Here is a 22,854-nt window from a genome sequence, read left to right on the forward strand (position 1 = left end):
CATGTACTTACCTCTTAACTTTGCTGTGAACCTAAAAATTCTCAAAAAAAATACTTTATTAAAATAAAAAAGCAAGGTACTCAGTAATACATATGATGTAATCCCATTTATGTCTTAAATATTATACGATATTATTTTCAGACTGTGCCTTTATCTTTTGTATGGCTACATTGGTGAACCCTGTTACCTTCGACCTTGAGGTTGAGGGAGGGGAGGGACACCTTCCCTTGCAGCTGCAGTCTGTCACATTTTAGTGTTCAACAGTGGTACTTATTCATCCGGCAAAAAGGAGCTGCTGCTAGCCCTGTATCTCTGGGTTCTTCTTTCAAGGTCACATCAGAAGGTCATGTTGTCTGGCAATTTTAAAGTACAAAGCTGTAGCACTCTGTGGGACAAGGGGTTAGGGGTAGGGTAGGGTTTTTTTGGTTTATTTTCTCACAGAGCATTCTGAATAGTTTGGAAAAACTAACTGTGATTCCTTTTCCTCAGAGAAGCCCTGTGGAGACCCGCCTTCGTTCCCACACACCATCCTGCAGGGCCGAACGGGCTTGGAGATGGGGGATGAGCTGCTGTATGTATGTGCCCCGGGGCCTGTTCCAGGCCAGCGAGAAATGGCCTTCACCTTGCTGTGCAACAGCTGCGGGGAATGGTACGGCCTGGTGCAGGCCTGTGGGAAAGGTAAGCACCTGGGCTGGGCCACCCACCTGCCACACAGAGCCCAGGAGGTGCTAGCAGAGGGTCCTGTTCTGCTTGCTGGCTTCCTGCAGTGGGCTCCTTTTACACCGAGGTGTCTTATTATTAAGGTGTCTCATAAAGATTATTCAGATTATTCTGCTGAGCTCTGGGCCTGGCAACATCTCTGCGTGGGCTTCTGCAGCATTTTAAATGCAACATCCCTACAACTGAGCTCTTCATCTTCCTTGCTGGGGGTAAAAGGTTAATAAAACCCCCTTGCTGGGCTCTGTGGCACACACCCATAATCCCAGAGGCTCTGGAGGCTGAGGCAGGAGGATCTCGGGTTCAAAGCCAGCCTCAGCAAAAGTGAAGCACTAAGCAACTCAGTGAGACTCTGTCTCTAAATAAAATATAAAATAGGGCTGGGGATGTGGCTCAGACGTTGAGTGCACCTGAGTTTAATCCCTGGCATCCTCAAAAAATAAAAAATTAAAATAAATAAAACCCTCCTTTCTTCTCTAAGGATGGAGTTGATCCTGGGTTAACTCCTTTACTTATTTCCTTGGAAAACTGGTCAAGATGGAACAATAACTGTGTTACACAAGCTACATCACTTCTGATAAGAGTGACCCCCAAGTGGTAAACTGGGTTGGGAGGATTTTAATGAATACATGTAAAGGGAGCTCACCTCTGGGCTTCCCTGCATATGGTGATTCTCGCATCTGGATATGACTCTTATGGGGACCCCAAGAACTATGGTGTGGTTACTACAAGAAATTGGGGTATTGGGGAGCTGGGGTTGTGGCTCAGTGGTAGAGCACTTGCCTTGCATGTGTGAGGCACTAGGTTTAATCCTCAGTACCACATAAAAATAAATAAACAAACTAAAGGTATTTGTCTTTCTACAACTAATATATATATAAATTGGGATATTGGTCTTTGTGGGACTTCTAAAAGTGGTGGATCTGGACTTATACATGTGAGTCCTGTTCCCTTGCACCTGAACAATTGTGAGGGACTGGAGGGTGGTGGTTGGAGCAAGCAGACTATTCTAGGACAGCTGTGTGGACAGCTGTGCAGGCTTCTTCACTGGTGACAACCGCCTGCCCTGACCCGCCACCTTGTCTACCTTTTGTCCTGGACCCTTCGGTGCCAGGGGTGGCTTGTGGTAGTTGTGTGATTCTGAATACTTACTTGAGACTAAAAAGAGTTCTAGTAGACTCTGAGCAACAAAAACCTGATCTAATTTCCCCAGATGTTCCAATTCCAAACCTGATCTGATTTCCCCAGATGTTCCAATGCCATCGTCACATTCCCGGGAGTTCCAGGTCTCTACAGTCTTCCCTCTGCCCAACCCCTTGGGAATTTCCCCAGAAGTAGAGAGCACTATGTTCACATCACAGCAAGGCCTGGTCTTCCCACCCCAGTGGGGCCCAGCACCTACCAGGGACCTTGAACAGCTCCCCCCACAGACCTGGACTCATGAGTTCTGTGTCTGAGACCTCACGCCAGACCCTGAATTGTTCCCTAATGACAATGCCTTGCTGTCACCCAAGAGTCCTTCAGGGGTGGTCCCTCACCTCCCATAACACCTGAGTGCCTAGTGAGGGATGGTTCTTCAGAAGGGAATGATTCCAGTGCCACAGCATTCCTGAAGGCCTTGGTAGGACAGCTTGTCCCTGCAGTGTCCTGCAGATGGGAGCTGCAGAGTGAACACCCATCAGAGTTATCCAGGCCGTTCCCTAAAGCAAGGGTTTGTAGTCCTCACCGCTGTTTACCATCACAGTGTGGACACAGCAGCTTATCCAGTCTGCTGCTGGTGGACATTTAACTTGTTTTTATTTTGTGGCTGTCATGAGCTACATTGCAACGGTTTTTGGTGTGAACATTTTTCCGTTGGTTCCTAGGAGTGGAATTCCTGCCCACAGGGTATGTGTGTCTTAGTTTAAGCAGTTGCTGCCAAAAAGTTTTCTAAAGTATTTTGATCAGTTTGCTGTCCCCCAGATATGTGTGAGGGCCCTTGTTCAGCATCCTCACTGACCTTGAGGATTGCCAATCTGGTGGCTGTTCTGTAGTAACTTTAGTCACAATATTCATTTCTCTGCTGATAGTGAAGTTGAGGGCTCATTAAGCATTAAAGTGTCCTCATATAAAATGTCCGTTTAAATACTTTTATTTTTTTCTTTGGTACCAGGGATTGAACCTAGGGACACTTACCCACTGAGCCACATCCCCATCCCTTTTCATTTTATCTTAAGATAGGGCCTCCCTAAGTTGCTGAGGCTAGCCTCAATCTTGCAATCTTCCTACCTCTATCTCCAGAGTAGCTGGGATTACAGGTGTGTGCCACTGCACCTGGCTAAGGACTCGTTTTTTCATAAGAGCAAATTAAGGATCAGGAAAGTGAAGAGGATTGTTCATTCTCTACTTCTCTTACAATCCTTTCCATCATCGTTTAAATAAGCTCAAGTCTCTTAAAAAGACATCATGTTAAAGCTAACAACTAATCAAGCAAGAAAACAAATTCCCACAAACCTCCTTGGACCCCTGATTTAGTTATATTCTCTGTGTCTTCCCTAGTTCTTTTCATAAACAGTAGAAAATCGAGAGCAAGTTGCTTGCCCTTGGCCCTCATCCTCACCACCTCTGAGGCCAATGTACACTCTCATTTTCATTTCTTTAAATTCTCAGGAAACATGCCTTCTTTAGAAGGTNATGATTTATTATTAATTTATTAATTTTAATTAATTAGGTATATATGACAGCAGAATGCATTTTGATTCATTGTACCCAATTGCAGCACAACTTTTCATTTCCTCTGGTTGTACACGATATAGTATCACATCATATGTACAGTCATACATGTACCCAGGGTAATGATGTTCATCTCATTCCACCGTATTTCCTGTCCCCCTTTTCATATTTATTTTGAAATTTTATTTTGAATGCACAAAGTTACCTAAAGCCTAGATAAATTGCAGAGCCTGGCTTAGAACTTGAGATCGTCCTGCCTCAGCCTCCAGAGTCACCACCACACCCAGCTTGTTTAAGCACTTTGCCTGTTTTTCTAAAAATTTGAAATGATTTTTCACATAACATGATCATAATTCATGTTTTAGAAATATTCCTTCCCATTTTGTAGCTTAGTTCTTTACTTTTGTAGTACCTTTTAATGACATTTGTTGTTGAAATAGTCCATTTCACTACTTTTCAAACTCTGTGTGGACTATCATTTTTTTCCTAGTCATTGGCTGACTGATACTTTAGCAAAATGCAATAAAAAATGAATCACTATAAAACTAGATTCCAATCCCAGTGGCTCAGGAGGCTGAGGCAGGAGGATTGCAAGTTCAAAGTCAGCCTTAACAATTTACCAAGTCTCAAAATTAAAAAAATAAAATAAAATAAAAAGGTCTGGGGATGTGGCTTAGTGTTGGTTAAGCACCCCTGGGTTTACTCCCCAAAACCCTGCCAAAAATACATTGCAATATAAAGGCAAATTTTTGTTACAGTAAATAGGCAAAAGTCTCCTTTAAATTGCTACAAAGTATCTATATTCTTCCATCTTTCTTCTCTCCCCCTCTACCTAATCTAAAGTAACTATTTTTTCCTAGCCCCCCACAATAGCTGGAGAATATCATGCTAATAGAAATATCATGCCAAAAAACCAAACACTGAATGTTTTCTCTGATATCTGGATGCTAATTCACAAGAAAGAGGGGGAAGCTAGGGAAGAATAGAGGTACTTTAGATTAGGTAGAGAAGGGAGAGGAGGAGGGTATGAGGGTAGGAAGGATAGTAGAATGAATCAGACATTATCACCCTATGTGCATACATGATTGCATGACTGGTGTGATTCTACATCATGTACAACCAGAAAAATGAGAAATTATACCCCATTTTTGTATAATGTGTCAAAGTTCACAAGTGCATTCTACTGTCATGTAGAACAAATACAAAAAGAATAATTTGCTACAAAAGCTTCTAAAAACTGTCTCAGTGCATATACTTGCCTTATTGCACAGTGGTAGGAAAAAGTCACAGACTGGGACAAGCACTGAATATATACTTTGAGGAATCTTCTAGCAGCCTGCTCACCCTGAAATTATTAATTTCTCATGAGGTGCAGAAGTTGCACCAGCCCATGTGCCACACCCCAGTCAAATGGGTTGTTTACTGGCCCCAGCAGAAGGAGAACTAAATGCAGGTTTTGTGTGTTGGAAATGGTGTTTATTTTCTCACTGCAATGCAGAGTTCCGAACGCTTTCAGCTGCTGAGCAAAGAATTCTGGCTTCTGCACTTGACTGAGTATACAGACGGTTACAGTTTTCATTGCTCTGTAATTGGACATTTAAAAGTCTCTTGTGTTATTCCAAGAAATCTCTATGTGCACGTATGCTGTAAGAATATGTTCAGCTGATATTTCACTACTTCGTACATTTATCTATTCTAGTGAACATCAACATTTTTTAAAATTAGGGAATTGCTTCAAATTGGAGAAAGGTCATTTGGGGGAAGGGTCAGTGTTGGCTGCATCTGGGTTTGGATATTAACTAGCTGGTTGGCTCTTCATCTGTTCACTCATTTCACATCCCATCATTTGGCAGGATCCTCTGTCTTATGTGTACAAAGTTGAGTCAAACACTCCCTACCCTGATGGAAACACTAATAACTGGGTGCCTCAAAGGAGATGGTGAAGCAGAAGATAACCAGGTAGCAGGGAAGCTGAAAATAGAGGTGTTGCCAAAGGTGACCTTCTAAAGAAGGCATGTTTCCTGAGAATTTAAAGAAATGAAAATGAGAGTGTACATTGGCCTCAGAGGTGGTGAGGATGAGGGCCAAGGGCAAGCAACTTGCTCTCGATTTTCTACTGTTTATGAAAAGAACTAGGGAAGACACAGAGAATATAACTAAATCAGGGGTCCAAGGAGGTTTGTGGGAATTTGTTTTCTTGCTTGATTAGTTGTTAGCTTTAACATGATGTCTTTTTAAGAGACTTGAGCTTATTTAAACGATGATGGAAAGGATTGTAAGAGAAGTAGAGAATGAACAATCCTCTTCACTTTCCTGATCCTTAATTTGCTCTTATGAAAAAACGAGTCCTTAGCCAGGTGCAGTGGCACACACCTGTAATCCCAGCTACTCTGGAGATAGAGGTAGGAAGATTGCAAGATTGAGGCTAGCCTCAGCAACTTAGGGAGGCCCTATCTTAAGATAAAATGAAAAGGGATGGGGATGTGGCTCAGTGGTGAAGTATTCCTAGGTTCAATCCCCAGCACCATGCAGAGAAAAGAAGGAAGGAAGGAAGGAAGGAAGGAAGGAAAAATGAGTACTGTTTATCACATAGTTACCCACATGGGGTTCCTGAGGTTCTTTTAGCCTTGAACATTAATCTAAATGGGTAAGGACTCACTTTACCTGATATTTTCTCCCCTCTGTTGGTATTTCTCTAGCTTTGGACCTTAGAACCCTGGTCTGGATCTGACCATTTAGTCTTCTGTTCTGTGTCCAAATCCACACATCTTCCTCTTGGATTTCCATTCCCAGCTGGGCAGCAGGAAATGTCTGGCATACCTCTCTCGTGTACTCAGTATCTAACTATAATTGGTGTTTGCTCTGATTACAGAAAAATCCGGATGCTTTCTCCTTAAATATGTATGCCTCCGATTTCATCCTGGATCTGGTTTCCTCTGGGCTGCTGATCGTGCCATCCCATGTTCATCTTCAAAGCCATGTTTTCTCCTTGGCCACCAGCACCCTAGGAACAGTCTCTGTGCCAGGCCACGTGATACCAGTGTTGGCCTTTCCAAGGTGGCATTCGGAACACTCTCCCACTCCCTGTTGTCATCTCACATTGTCTCCAACACCTCTTCTCTCTCCTGACCTCAGTACTTGGTGGTCCTGTGACCTTGGCCCCCTGGCTCCAGGTGAGGCCATTCATCCTGTCTGTGTGGTTGGAGTGGGAGAGAACAGCTGCAGTGACACTCAGGGACTCTTCCTCCATGATATACCCCTTGTTCCACCTGGAAATCTCCACAGGGCATCTGCCACCAAGTGTTAAGACTGACTCAGGCCACTGAGACCTTCCACCCCAAGTTTCGTAAGTTCTGTGTGTGCTTCTGGTATAATATCAGGAAAGCAATTGTCACCAAGCCTAACGGCCCTCTACCAGCCCCACTAACTCTGAGTCCATTAATAAATATAAATATACAGCCTTTCTTTTTTCCCTTCCCCAGTCTGAGCAAAAAGCAATCCTAAACCAAACGCTTGCTCCACACCATCTGTCTCATGGGTCCCCCACCCCAAATCTTTGTTTAAGGCTTATTAGCATACGATAAACTGGACATATCTGAAATAAAACATTATCTGAGTTATCACAGATGTCTATATGCATGAAACCACAACCAAAATATAGAGCGTACCCATTATCCTCAAGTCTCCTGTGCCCCTCACTATGATAGGAATTATCCATACTTTATCTCATTTAATAGTCACAAGTCCAAAAGTAGAAACAGCTAGCTTCAATTTACAGGCAACTTGCCTGTCTCATGGCTGGAAAGGCACAGGATTTGAACCAGATGTGTCTCAGTCCAGAGACTACATTGTATAGATGTGATTACTCTGGGGCCTCAGGGTGACGCCCCTTTCAAGCTTGCTGCCCTCTCAGAAAGTTCTTCTGCTCTATTCTCTCTCTTTTCTAAAGGCATTCTTTCATTTTCTTCCATTAACTTCAATTCCTGTTTTTCTCCATCTTTTGGAGTTGATTTCCTTCATAGAATCATGCATGAGCCTGAAACCGAATTTAGAAGTTCCTTGTCAATCTTACCATATTTGTTCAGAGGCTTATTGAACCACTGGTTATTTCTGGTATGTCTGGTTGTCGTTTTTAAAATTACTATTTTTAAAGGCTATGTAGCCAAGACCAGAGGGAAAAAAGAAGCTTCCCGAAATGCAATAACATGAAAAAGATGGGAAGTGGCAGCATGAAGAGAACCCCAGGGTTCTGGGCTCTGGCAGGTATATTTAGCACCCTAATAAGAAATGCAGACATTCAAATAGAGAACAAAACAGGGTGGAGGCTGGGCAAAACCAGACTAGATTAGGGGGCACATAGTAGCAGACATATAGGCGGAACAAGTCTAGAGATTCCTGTGTGTATGTGTGTGTGTGTGTGTGTGTGTTTTGAGATGGCAACTTTATGTTGCCGAGATTGGTCTGGAACACCTGGGCTCAAGCAATCCTCCTGCCTCGGCCTCCCTAGGAGCTGGGACTACAGGCACAGCCCATTGCCCTGGGCTCAAGTCTACAGATTTAGACATAAGAACTATATGTAATGTAATCGTACTGTATATGGAATTCATACTAAATAAATAGATTTTAGCTGCTCCTGCTATAAATGCAAACCAAAAAAAGGTAACTGTGAGATGTTGGGTAGGTTCATATTTGCTTCATTATAGTAATCGATTTACTATCTATATGTATCCCATGATATTGTTTTGTATACTTTAAATATAAAAAATACTGTGGCTCAGTGGTAGAACACTTGCCGAGCGTGCGTGAGGCACTGGGTTGGATCTAGCACCACATAAAAATAAACAAATAGAGGTATTGTGTCCATCTACAACTAAGAAAATATTTTTTTAAAAATAGATTCACATATAGATGACCAAATGCTTAAAAAAAAAAAAAAAAAAACAAGCTGTCAGTGCACAGATCAGCCTTCTCTATTCACTCCTGGTTTTGTGTGTGTGTGTGTGTGTGTGTGTTTTACTGGGGACTCAACCCAAAGCCTCAGGTATGCTAGGAAAGCCTCCTTTGTTCCTGATTTGTATCTGTGTTCTCCTGTCTTCTAAAAGTAGCAGTCAAATATAAACGCACAAATAAACGATCTGGAGTCTGCCAGGGGAACCCACAAAGCTTACATTTCCTAGAATTGCTCGTCTAAATCAGAGGCCCCATGTTGTGTTAGCCCAGGTTTCCTAGGAGAGCGCCGCGGTGGGGCGGGGTGGGGAGGGCTTGCTGGGTGATTTGAGAGTGCAGACTCAGGAAAGCAGAGAGGAAGTGAGAAATCTCCACAGGCAGAGTGCTGGGCCTCTTCATCTTAAGGGCAGAATTTGCTTTTTGGTTGAAATTCAGTGAATAACAAAATTTCACTGTTTCCTAAGAGGAGAAAATAGGCTTGGGATGCTTTTTCATGAGGAGGCTGTTTTGTAAACACTCAGTTGTCCTTGTTTTCATCCGAGGTCTTGGGAACACTGGGACATAGTGAGAACCTGCTTCTGAGCCAGGAGCTTGACCTGCAGACCTGGGGAGACAGGAAGAGCTTGACTCAGGGGCCCTGGGCTGCTGTCGGGAGTGCTCTAGCCTCAGGGAGCAGAACCTCAGACACACACTAACACACACACACGCACACACACACACACAGCTCAGGCTGACCCGGAAAGGGGCCAAGTGAAGCCAGGCCTGTCCACAGCTTGAGTGGGCTGACTTTTTCCAACTGGGGCCAGTGTTTCTCACACAAGGAAGGGTGGGGTTGGAGACCATAGCTCATCTCCTCCCCATATTCCAAGTACTTTAAGACTTCACATTGTTAAGCTTGTGGGATAGATTACACAGGAGGGAAAATTAATCAGACATTACTTACGCCCAGTACTGGAACTCAAAGGTCATTTACTCATTTATCATTTTTTGCCTCCATCATTAAAAAAAAATTATATATTGCCCTCGCTGATGGACTTCCAGACTGAATCAAGCTCTATAAAAACTCATATATTCACCTCTTCACTTCCTCATTTATTCATTCAACAAGCATTTATGCAGTGTCTACTCCATACCATGAACCATGGGGATAGAAAGGCAGAGAGGACATGACTTGTTCTCAGGGAGTTCCTGGGCTAGAGGGGAATCGGGCAGCAAGAGCAGGGTGGCCTGATCAGTGCAAGGCCACAGAGATGACCCTGTTCTGCATGGATGGTGATGGATGGATGCTGCTCCCAGTCCTGGTTCATAACACATTGGTCCCAAACCGAGACCATGTAGTGTTCAAGTCTCAGGTACCATTAAAGTCCAGACTGGTTGTACCCTCTCATTTCATGTTATGAAGTACCTCTCAAATATTTCTAGCCAATCCTGGTATTATCCATACTTTTCATTTTACCCATGAGAGCCTACTTCTCATATTTATGATGGTAGTTAATAGGCCATTTGTCTTACCAATAGACAGCCATTTCAGGTATTCAAAGTGCTAATTAACAAAGCAATGGTTTTGTTCAAGATATGGGTAAATCAAGCTGGGTGTGGTAGCCCACACCTGTAATCCCAGCTACTTGGGAGACTGAGCAAGAGGATCAGGAGTTCCAAGCCATCCTGGGAAATTTAGCAAGACCCTGTCTCCAAAAAAAAAAAAAGTACATAGATAACAGAAGTACTTGTAGCCAATGGGGGATGTACTTCCTGGTGAGAATAATGCTGAGTATCCACCTGGACTGGGAGGGTTTTTTGTTGCTGTTGTTCTTTTTAGATATACATGACAGTAGAGTGTATTTTGACATATTATACATATATGGAGTATAACTTCCCATTCTTCTGGTTGTACATGGTGTGGAGTTTCACTGGTCATGTGTTCATATATGAACATAGGAAAGTTATGTCCGATTCATTCTACTGTCTTTCCTATTCCCATCCTCACTCCCTTCTCTTTGTTCCCTTTTGTCTAATCCAATGAACTCTATTCTTCCCTTCCTCCTCCTTTTTTTTATACCTTTATTTGTTTGTTTATTTTTATGTGGTGCTGAGAATCGAACCCAGTGCCTCACACATGCAAGGCACATGCTCTACCACTGAGCTACTATCTTAGCCCCTCTCCCTCCTCTTATTGTGTGCTAGCATCTGCACATTAGAGAACATTCGGCCTTTGATTTGGGGGGATTGGCTTATTTCACTAAGCATGAGGGTCACCAGTTCCATCCATTTACCAGCAATCCCATAATTTTATTCTTCTTTATGCTTTAGTAATATTCCATTATGCATATATACCACATTTTTTCATCTGTTTAAAGTACCTCGGTTGATTCCATAGGTCAGCTATTGTGAATTGAGCTGCTATAAACATTGATGTGACTGTGTCACTATGGTATGCTGACTTTAATGGACTGTGAGTTCTTAATTGAAATGCCAGCAGCAACTAGTTCACAGTTGGACATAAGTAAGACATGCACAATATCACATGACATGCTATATTTTTCAAATATTTCAAAGTTCAGACTTCCTAAGAAGAATGAATGGCTACTATCAGCATAAATCTGAGTGACATCTAACAAATGGCTATTATTACATTTTATTTCCCCTCAAAGGTTATCGCCATTGTTCTTTTCTACCAATGAACATGCTGAGGTGAAATTCTAGGCAAGTCTGATTTAATTTTTGTCATTATGTATGATTTGCCTGTTCTGTCTGGATATCAGTTGAACGCTTTCTCCATCCTTTCTTCATTCGGTTGCCAAATTCTGTGCCAGTTTGTCTTGGAACATAGTGTGTACTTTTGGTTGTTTATTTAAATTTTATTTCAGGGTAACATGATGCAGAACATTTTAAAAATCAAAGGTTATAGAGCTCAATGAATTACCATATCATAAGCACACCCGGGTAATCATCACCCAGGTTAAGAAGCAGAACATCGCCAGCAATCCAAGAACATTCCTGGTGCTCCCTTTCAGTCACAACCTCCCTGAGAATCACCACTTTCCACACTTCTAAAGCCATAAATTATGTTTTCCCTGCTTCTTGAAGTGTACAGTATGTACTCTTGTTTGCCCACTGTTATGTCTGTGAGATAACCACGTTCCAGGGAACTGTAGTTCATTCTTTTCCTTTGCCATGATGTGGTCCATCCTCCTGTTGATGACTGTCCTCATTGATTCAAGTTTGAGACTATTACAAGAAGATTCTCATAGTCTTTTGTGGCTTATGTTGTGTGCATTCTTCTAGACTTTTTCATTTTCTGTAATTTTATTTATATACTTAGGAGTAAAATTGCTGGATCACAGGGTGTGTGTACCCTCGACTTCAGTAGATAATGCCCAACCAGTTTTCAAAATGATCGTACAAATTTACACTTCCACCAGCAATGCGTAGAAGTTCCAGGAGCCTCACATCCCTAGTAATCATTGGCATTTTCAGTCTTGATTTTTCCCCCCATTCTGATGGGTATGTTTGTGGTATCACTTTATTTTAATTTCCTTGATTTTTATTTTTTAATTTTTGCAGTGGGGAGGTACTGGGGGCCAAACTCAGGGGCACTTGATCACTGAGCCACATCCCCAGCACTATTTTGTATTTTATTTAAAGACAAGGTCTCACTGCGTTGCTTAGCATCTTGCCGTTGCTGAGGCTGGCTTTGAACTTGCGATCCTCCTGCCTCAGCCTCCAGAGCCGCTGGGATTACAGGTGTGGGCCACTGTGCCCAGCAATTTCCTTGATTATTAATGCTGTTCAGACACTTTATCATATGTGTATTGTCTGCTTGAACATCTCATTTGAGAAATGCCTCTTCAGTTCACTTGCCCGATTTTCTACTGGGTTGTCTGTTCATTTCACGGTTATTTGTGAGAGTTCTTTACATTATTCTGGATACCAGAACTTTCAGTGTTCTATATGGTTGCAAGTGTCTTCTGTTAGGCAAGTTGCTTTTTCATGTTCTTCATGGTACCTTTGATGAATAGAATTTTAATGTAATTCTATTTGTTAATCCTTTCTTTTTAAAATTTTTGATAAAAAACACACAACAACAACAAAATCTACCATCTTAACCATCTTTAAGTGTTCAAGTCAATAGTGTTTCCTTCTTGTGAAAGAGTTCCAGAACTTTGTCATCTTATAAATCTGAAATTCTATATTCATTATACAACAACTTTTCTTTTACTTCTTCCCTCAGTCCCTGGTAACCACATTCTACTCTCCATTAATGAATCTCACTACTTATGGTACCTCATTTGAGTGGAATCACACGGTATTTGTTTTTCTGTAACTGGCTTATTATAATGTTTAGTATAATGTCCCCAGCATTCAGCCACTTTGGAGCATATGATAATAATTCTTTCCTTTTAGCATCACTTTTTGCACATTTTTAAAAAAACTGGGTTCAGGAAGTTTCCTTATTTCTCAATTCTAAGGGTTGACTTGTGTCAAATGCTTTTCTGAAGCTCCTTTTTATAAAAGTTAAACCAATTGTAAATTGCTGGGGTAAGCCTAACTGGGCTTAATGTATTATCATTTTAATATACTGTTTAAGTCTTATTACCAATGTTAATGTATTACTGGATTCAATTTGTCAACACTGAGATTTTTGCATCTATGTTTAGGGAGATTGATCACCGGAAGATTTTTAATATTGTTTACAGTGACACTTCTTTTTGGCTGTTGGTTATTTGGGTAGAATTCTATTTACCCATGGACTACATCACTTTTGGCCTCTGCTAGGTTTACAAGGAAATGGTCTATTGCTCTCGACAGTCAGGGAGCTATAGTCAATGACCTGAAAAAAAGAAAATGAATGCCTTCTCTAGATTTATACAGACCAGAACCAGAATGACAAAAATCCCATGGAATAAAACAGAATCAGCTGTGGGTTCTTGATGGTTTGGTATGTTGGGGATTCAATGAGGCAATATATATTCCTAGTAAAATAACACCTGGTAAGAGGCCTTATGATGCAGATTGTGCATGAGGTAATGGCTCTGAGTTCCAATAAGTGAAAACTTCCCAAGGAAAAATGGTCTTGGAGAGTTTCTGTTTTCTGCCCTGCTCCATGATGAAGAGGACTGTTCTGGGTGAGAACACAGCGATATTCATCCCCAACAGCAGAACATCCAGGAGATAATTGGCAAATGTATACTATTTTACAAAAGATAATAATTTCTTCTACAGTGCCACATAATACATAATTTTTAAATTGGTGCACATTAATTATATAGAATGGTGAGTTTCACTGTGGCATGATCCTACATGCATACAGCATAATATAGTTAATTTCACTCTCCAGTACTTTCCTTTACCTTCCCCTCTCCCCTCTCCATGATTCCCTTTCTTTACATTCATGGTCTCCCTTATATATATTCATGATGATTTTTACACCTCTGGTTTCCATGTATGAGAGAAAACATACAATACCATCTTTCTGAGTCTGGCTTATTTCACTTAACATGATGTTCTCCAGTTCCAATCATTTTCCTGCAGGTGACATAATTTTGTTCTTCTATGTGGCTGAATAAAAACCCATTGTGTATACATACCACATTTTCTTTATCCATTCATTTGCTGATGGACACCTAGGCTGGTACCATAACTTGGCTATGTGAATTGTGCCACAATAAACCTGGGTATGCATTCATCTCTAAAGTATGCTGACTTTAATTCTTTCAGATAAATACTGAGGAGTCATATAGCTGGATCTATGGTAGTTCTTATGTTTAGTTTTTTGAGGACCCTCCATATTGATTTCCATAGTTGCTGTACTAATTTACATTCTCATCAACAGTATATAAGAGTTCCCTTTTCCCCATATCCTCACCAGTATTTATTATTTGTATTCTTGATGACTGCCATTCTGACTGGGGTGAGATGGAATCTCAGTGTAGTTTTGATTTGCATGTCCTTGGTGGCTACAGATGATGTAGTCAAAAAACTAAACATAATTGTTGGCAATTTGTACTTCTTTTGAAAAGTGTCTGTTTTGTTCCTTTACCCATTTATTTACTGGGATATGTTTATCTTTTGGTTTGTTTGTTTGTTTGTTTTGAGCTCTTTATCCATTCTGGATATTAATCCTGTGTCAGAAGAATAGTTGGCAAAGATTTTTCTCCAATTGTGTAGGCTGTCTCTTTGGTCTCTTGTTTCATTTGCTCTGCAAAAGCTTTTTAATTTGATGCTATCACATTTATTAATCCTTGGTACTATTTCCTGAGCTATAGGACTCCTATTCAGGAAATGGTTGCCTGTACCTATATGTTGAAGTGTTTCCCCTATATTTTCTTTTAGTATTTGCAAAGCTTTTGGTCTTATACTTAGGTTTTTGGTCCATTTTGAATTGACTTTTGTACAGGGTGAGAGATAGGGATCTAATTTCAAGTATCTGATGACTATGGCTGCCTGGGTTTGTCTTAGTGTCTTCTATTCTATTCCATTGATCTGTGTGTCTGTTTTATTCCAGGATCATTCTGTTTTGTTATTATGGCTCTGTAGTATAATTTAAAGTCAGGTATTGCGCTGCCTCCAGCATTGTCTTTTTGTTCAGGATTGCTTTGGTCACTCTGGGTCTTTTCTTCCTCCATATGAATTTTAGGACTAGATTTTCTAATTCTATGAAAAATATCATTGGCATTTAATAGGGATTGCATTGAATCTGTACATCACTTTTGGCAATATGGCCATTTTAGCAATATTGATTCTGCCAATCCACGAACATGGGAGATCGCCCCATTTTTTCAGTGTCTTCTTCAATTCCTTTTTTCAGCATTCTGTAATCTTTCTTGTCAAAGTTTTTCATCTCCTTGATGTTTTTCTGAAGATATTGTGAGTGAAAATCATTTTCCTGATTTCTTTCCCAGGGTGTTCATTATTGGTATACAGAAAAGCTATTGTTTTTAACCATTTTTTTTTAATTAAAAGCAAATTGGATGTAGCAGATGTGGGGCAGAAAAATGACCTGTCAGATGTGAGGAGAGTCAAGTTTCTTTGCATTAAGAGTAAATTCTGATGAAAAGAATTCACCTCTCTGCCTTGTTATGATGAATCTACTAGCAATGAAGAGGAAGTTCTACTGCATGCCCTTTTAAATTGATAGAGGCCAAGGCACCAAGGAGAAGCTAGGAAGAAAATAGATGTTCTCAGCAAGTAAGGAAGTGTGTGTGTGTGTGTGTGTGTGTGTGGTTCTTGCCTGTGTGTATTTACAAGTATTCAACTAGATCTTCAACAATGGCATCTTTTCAGAAGATCTTTGGGGCTTATGACAGACTAGAGGTGCAAATAACTAATTCCTCATATTTTGGAAATGGTCACACAGTCCCTTTGTGTTTGGGAGACCACTGCTGGAAATAGGTCTTGGTGCTAAGCAGTTATGAGGCAGGGATGAAGACAATCTCAGGGTTTGAGCTATTGCAAACTTCCCCCCGCCAGAATCATTTACTTTTTCAACTGGCTCAAGTATATCTATAGGAATGCCTGTAATAGGTCAGGCACTGTTCCACTCAGGGACACAATGTCTAGGTCTTTTCCCTCAAGCAGCTCATAGCTAGTGTATTAGTTAGCTTTGTCCATGTGGTAGACCATCCCCCTAAAACTTAGTGACTTCAAACAACAGACATTTATTTGGCTCCAATTCTTTGAATCAGCGGTTGAGGCTGGGCTCGGCTGGACTGTTCTTCTGGTGTTGATCGGGATCACCAAAGTGAACATGGTTAGTTTCCAGGTCAGCTGGAGTTGACTGGTCTGGGGTGACCTCAGTTGGGACACTCATCTCTCCTGCATGTGGTCTCTCATCCTTCAGTGTCTTGGGCTTGTTCACATGCAGCCCACAGGGTTCCAAAAAGGAGAAGGGAGGCATGCAAGACTTCCACTGCCTTCTATGGGTCAAAACAGATGATGAGGCAAATATAGACTACAGAGATGGAAAATGGGCCCCACCTCTTGATGGGAAGAGTTGCAAAGTCAAATGACAAAAGGATTTGATAAAGGAAAGAGTGGAGAACTGTGGCTCTTTTGGCAATCATTCTATCACAGCCCTATCAGTAAACACAGTTGTGTCAGCAAACAGTCTAACCACCTCATCCTGCAGTCGAAGATTTAACTCAGCCTTCTCAAATCTCCATCTGGATTCAGTATGATTTGTCTATGTGTTCTGTATCGATTTTAGAAAAAAAAAAGTTTTGTCTCAATGGCCTTTATTTCATTTTATTGTATTTTAAAGAAAGATACTTCTTAAATGCAAAACTCAATGCTTATTTAGCTTCTACACACAGAAGACCTTTGAAATTCAGCTTGCTATGTTGCAAATCTGGGAGAGTCTGTCCCATGTGCTCAGTGGGGTTTGTTTGGTGAAGGAGCTGGCTAGTGCAATTCTTGGAGCGATGATGTGACAGGAAATGTGCACAGAGTCAACACTAGGACCCTGGGTTGGAATTCTACAAGACTAGTCAAATGGCCCAGCCATCTGATAGTTTTTGTCTAGGAATTTGTGAGTAGGACACACTATGGTGGAAGGTTCCCTGAAACAATTATGAGACTTTCCTTTTCTAAGCATAAAACATTGACATTTATCAGCCATGTTTGCTCTTCATTCTTTTCCATTTGGGGCCGAGGACACAAGTCCATTGAATAGGCTTGAATTTTATCAGAAAGATTAAAAAATGTTATATACAACTCTACAAGTCATTAAATAAGCAAGATATAGAGTCTTGTTCTCTAAGAATCTTTAGGAATAAGCCAAATAGCCATGAGCCTTGTTCCAGAGTCCAGAAATATACCACACGGCACGGTAGTGTTCATTGTAGACTGAGATTCTGGAGCACTTTGCATTGTGTTCTTTTGAAGTTATGAAGTGAAATGGAGGAACTCTTCTGTTTTAATATCTAAAATGTTTTCCAATAAGACTTGACTTTCAAAGACAATTAAGAGAGATAAAACCTAAAGTGCTCCTCTCTTCGGAGGATAGCAGTTTCTGGAGCCTTCCTGACCTGCATGATTCTGTCACTTGAAGCTATTCTTATATTCTGGTCTTCTAACTATGGCGCCTCTGTCTTTACTCAGTTGGATTCAGAATATTTTGCAGCACAGTCCCACTTAGAAAGTCCTACAAAGAAGAGATCCATATTTTCAAACATGCATTTTAAAAAAAATTAGTTACAACAAATTGTAAAGCAACAGATCAGCAGATGATAAAAAAAAAAAACAAAGAAATTTAATCACTACAAGGCCAAGAAATATCATGTTGGAAGGGAAAGGAAGGTACTGGGAATGAGATTGATCAAATTGTGTTATGTGCAAGCACAAATATGACATGATGAATCCCACTATTGTGGGTAATTATAATGCACCAACAAAAAATAAATTTTAAAAAGTAGAATGATACTTTCATTTTATTGTATTTTAAAGAAAGATACTTCTTTCTTACCAGTCCTTACCCTCTCTTTTCAGCTCAAGTGTAGCCACCATCCTGGCTTCGAATAGCATAAGCTGGTTCTGTTTGGTTTAAAACTTGGTGCAAATGAATCACCACAATTGCCTGGCTTGTTTTGCTCAGCATTCTGGCTCATCCATCTATGTCGTTGTGAAAAGCTATGGTTGGCTCATTTTCACTGATTTTCATTGAATGAATGTACTATAATTTATGTATCAGTTCTGCAGTTAATGGACCTTCTTATTGTTTCCAGTTGTGGCAATTATGAACATTCTTGCACATGAATTTTGGTGCCCATATGAACTATTACTGTTGAGTGTATATTTAGGGATAGAATTGCCATGTTGCTCCCATATGTTCAATTTTAGTAGGAATGCCCAGTTTTCCATAGTGGTTGTGCCAATTCATACTCCCACTAACAGTGCTTTCTATCCTTGTTAACACTTGCTACTGTCAGTCTGTCTATACCATGTGGGACTGTGCAGTTGTATCTCATTGTGACTATAATTAGCATTTCTCTCTTATTAGTGAGGTTGCACACCCTCTCACATGTGTAATGAGTCTTTGGATAGCTTTTTTTGTGATGCACCAATTCACGCATCTTGCCAACTCTTCTTCGTCTATTTAGTACTGATTGGCATGTGCTGTTTTTAATTTCTGGATACAAGCCCTTTGGAGGTTACATGAATTGCAAATATCTTCCCCAACTCTTCATGGTGGCTTTTGATGATCAGAAGTTCTTAATTTAATACAGTCCAATAATCTATCCTTGTGGCAATACCACAGCTTTGAAAAGTAATCCAGTTTTGCAGTAAGTCTTCAAATCTTGTAGCGGAGGTCTTCCAGGTTTTTCTTCTTTTTCAAGATTGCTTTGTCTATTCTTGGTCTGTTGCATTTCCATACATTTTAACATCAGTTTGTTGTCTGAGATTTTTATTTAGAACTGTATTAAATCCATATAGATCAATTTGGACAAACTGGAACATTTGAGCCTTCCATTATATGGTCATGGTATATTTCTTCATTTACTTAGGTCTTTAGTTTTATACATCAATATTTTGTCCTGACCCATGTAGAAGTCTTACAAACTTTTAGTTAGATTTATTCTTAGGCGTTTGGTTTTTTTTTTCATATACTTGTAAATGACATCCTTTACATTTTTTGTTTTCTGTTTCTTGCGAGTATCTAGACATATCTGATGCTTTTTATTGAATGTAGACCCAATGTCCTTGACAAACTCACATATTAATTGTAATGGTTTCTTTGAAGGTTCTCTGGGGTTATCTATGACACACAGTCATATCACCTGGGAGCCCTAACACTATTATTTATTCTCTTCCTGTCCTCGTGCTTCTCATTTCCGTGTCTGATGTTCTCACTGACTCTGTGCCTTTGGCCTAATGAAATCTTTCCCTCTTTCCTTCCAGAGGAAGCTGAGGCACTTATCGACTATGAAGATAATTTCCCTGATGACAGATCTGTGTCATTCAAAGAGCTCATGGAAGATTCCCGGACAGAGGCAGAAGAGGACAGAGGTCAGGAAGAAGCCTCTGAGGAGGCCCCAAAGCAAGACCGCCTGGTCTCCATTTCTGTGGGGAAGGAACATGCACCCTGGGATAAAGCATTTGGGCCAACCACAGGCTTGTCTGGCCCTGAGAGCAGTGTCCCCACAGACTGGCCAAAATCCCAACTAAACCAGAAGTACTCGCTCTGGTTTCCTGCTGAGACTTTCCACAAGCCTGAGTTGGAAAAGGACGTGGATGATGACACCGAAAAGCAGTTTCCTGCTGGAGACAGTCACAGTGGAGCGAAACTGGTCCCAGGTGAACCCGAAACCAAGGTGATCTATGGTAGCACTGAGGGCCCCTTGGGGCCTTTTGTGGACAGAAATGACAGCAGGGCAGGAGACCCGGTGGTAAGCAGTAGTGATGAGTCCTGGTTAGATGGGTACCCTGTGACGGACAAGGCTTGGAGGAAAGAGGAGGCAGAAGGGGAGGATGAGGGGGACAAGGGGGATGGGTCAGTAGGACAGGATGAAAGTGTTCCCGTGACTCCTGATCAGCCCATCCTCGTGGAAGTCAAGAAGGCCAGGAGCACTGCTCTCACACCAAGTGAGGACATGAGCCACAGTTCAGTTCCTCCATCTCAAGTGCTAGATGTGGAGGCATTGGCTCTCAGGCCCATGAACGTGTCTGAGACAGAGGGTCCCCCCATTAGGGATGATGACTCCACCAAGTACCAGCCAACTCTACCTTGGAGACTCACCACAGGCAGGTCTCCCACGGCCACCCCACCCCACGAACTCAGCCACTCGACCCTGGAGACAATGACAACAACTGCTATCCACCAGATGCCTACCCACATCCCCTCAACTAGCACCGAGGCCACCATGCTGCCAGTGGAAACCACTGCTCCTGAGGTCCAGGACAGCTTCCCCTACCTGCTGTCTGAGGACTTCCTAGGACAGGAAGGCCCTGGGCCAGGTGCAAGTGAGGCAGAGCTTCTTCCAACTCTGGAGCCCTGTGTGGGAGACGAGTGTCCCAGCCTCAGCAGAGGCCCCGTGATCGCCACCATTGTCACAGTCCTGTGCCTGCTGCTGCTCCTGGCAAGTGTGGGGGCCGTGTGGGGTTACCACAGGTGCCAGCACAAGAGCTCCGTGTACAAGCTGAATGTCGGCCAGCGGCAGGCGAGGCACTACCACCAGCAGATTGAGATGGAGAAAGTCTAATCACTTTCGGAGGAAAAAGAACCGTGGGACACCACACTGACAATTCACCAGAGCGCAGGTGGAATAGGGCTCATCTTCTTTCCCCGCAGGTCTGTGTTCTGTAGGCTGAGAAGTGTCTCTGGAGACACCCGGAAGGGTAGGGAGGTTTTGGTGGCTTCATGACATAGGTTGATGTCTCCTCAACCATCTGCCCTGGAATCGATTGCACTAAGACCTGTGTGTGGGCCCTAATTCCAAACACAAGGTCCAAAATCACCTCTTGCTTCATCAAAATGTTGTCTTCTTTTCCTTTTTTAAGAAAGAAAAGCACTGACTCCGTATCCTGAAATTTTAAAAATAGGCTTAATACACCAAGCCTCTGAGGGTACAGTGTTGCTGGGGACAATGACGACTGCTTGCTGAGAGTGGGATACAGAAAAATAAGGGGTCGTTTCCTTTGAATGTTGTGACGTTGCTAAGGACAGATGAGCCAAGAACCAGGGCTCAGTCAAGAAACTCTGGTGTTTCCTTTTAACTGTTTTTTTGTTTGTTTGTTTTTGTTTCTTTTTCTTTTTCTGGAATTGGAGAGAATTTAAGGCAGACATTTTGCTATGGGGAGGAGTGAAGAGACACACATCCACCTCTGTTCCCTCCATTCTGTGGGACAGCCCAACATTGTTTAAGAACAAGGTGAGCTTTATATCAGGAAGGATCGTTTCCTCCAGTTGTTCTTGACCAGTCTGTGCCTAGGAACATCTTGGAATCTTTGTCAGGACTAACAAAACTCAATCTTTAGTTTCCTCTCTCAGGATTAACCATTTGTCTGAACTCCGGTAAGAGGGAATGACATGGAGGAAAAAAATGTTTGAAGAAAGCCAAAGATTAGATGTCAAGTGCTACTTGATGGAGATGAGGAATTAAAAAGGAACATGAAATGACCTGTGCCCATCTATTCCTTACTTACATTGGACAGTCCATCTGGGCTACCGAGTAACCCGTTTCATAGCATCTAGGTCATTCCATATAGAGATTTGGCAAGTATTATTTATGACAGTGGCTCTTAAAGGGTGGTCCTCAGAGCAGTCACATCAGGGTCACCTAGAAGCTTGTTGGAGATGCAGGTTCTCTAGAACCACCCCAGACTCAGGAAACAGAAACCCTGGGGGTGGGTTCCAGCTCTGGCTGGCTTAACAAACCTTCCTGGAGATTCCAATGTGTACTGAGTGTGAGAGACATTGGTTTATAACATAAATTGTGAGCTTTGAAGCCAGCTGAAGCTCCAGAGGCACAGGAGATGAGTAGCACCCAGGGTCTGTCTTGCATGGAAACCAGGCATGGCAGTGTTTGGAGCTACCAGTGGGCCACCTCCAACAGCCTCCTGTCCACTGGCCCTGAAGCTAAACACATCATATTTTTCTAATACAAATCACCTTCTTGGAGATAGTTTTCAGTGGTAAAAAGTGATGAAGGCAATACATTTATTTTGAGACACTATTGGAGTCTAAGTGCTTCTGTGTGGCACGAAAGAAATCCTATTCATGTTTTACAATTGAAAAATGGGGGGTGGTGGTTTTTTCTATGGAAGAAAAGAATTTCCGTAACATGTTTGCTACCCTGCCACTTCTTTTCAGTGCAAGCTTTGAAAATTTAATAGACTAAGTAGTTACAAGACAGTACAGCTTAATCAAAGATCTTAACCCCCCATAAATGGGTAAATGAAGACCTGAAGTTACCAACTGTTAATACCTATGCATCAGATGAAATCTAGAATAATAGGAAGGAAATGTTTTCTTTGTGTAGCTAAAGCAGAACACTGCAGAACAAAAGCCAGTGGCTGTATATATTTTACAATTAGATTCTAATCTATTGCAGGATAACTTTTCTATTTTTAACTCTATAAAATAACCTCTGTCTCAACATTGGGACTCTATTAGCAGCTATTATTATGTAATAACCCAGAACATTGAACCTGTACCGACACATAAATAGGTAATATTAATACAATGTATTAATAAATTTATTACAAATTATTAATACATGTAAATGTATTTTTCTGGAGATATGAATTGCAAAGCAAATCCAGCACATCAGTTTTTAGGTTTGATTTGATGTCATCTAAATTGGTGTTACAGAATCAAAAAATGTTTGTCAAAAGGGAATGATTAAAATAAACCTAAATTGTTTTCCATTTTGCATGTTTTGAGACTGGTAAATGTTTGGTTGATGCTCATAAAAACTGAGGGAAAGAGAGCTTTCATTAACACAAAGCTTCTGATATATTTTAAATAAATAATTATTTCCC

The 22,854-nt window shown here is 41.4% G+C and overlaps 1 protein-coding gene across 1 annotated transcript in view; it reads left to right on the forward strand.

The window, feature by feature from the left end:
• The window catches only part of Susd5 (sushi domain containing 5), a 50,963-nt gene extending 28,109 nt beyond the window's left edge, over positions 1-22,854 (forward strand). The window contains exons 4-5 of the mRNA XM_015489537.2: positions 490-678; positions 19,273-22,854. Coding sequence (XP_015345023.1) covers positions 490-678; positions 19,273-20,573 — 1,490 coding nt within the window. The 3' untranslated portion in view covers positions 20,574-22,854. The remainder of the gene's footprint in view (positions 1-489; positions 679-19,272) is intronic.

This window comes from Marmota marmota, unplaced genomic scaffold (genome assembly GCF_001458135.2).
Source record: "Marmota marmota marmota unplaced genomic scaffold, marMar, whole genome shotgun sequence".
In the NCBI taxonomy this organism is placed as follows: Eukaryota; Metazoa; Chordata; class Mammalia; order Rodentia; family Sciuridae; genus Marmota; species Marmota marmota.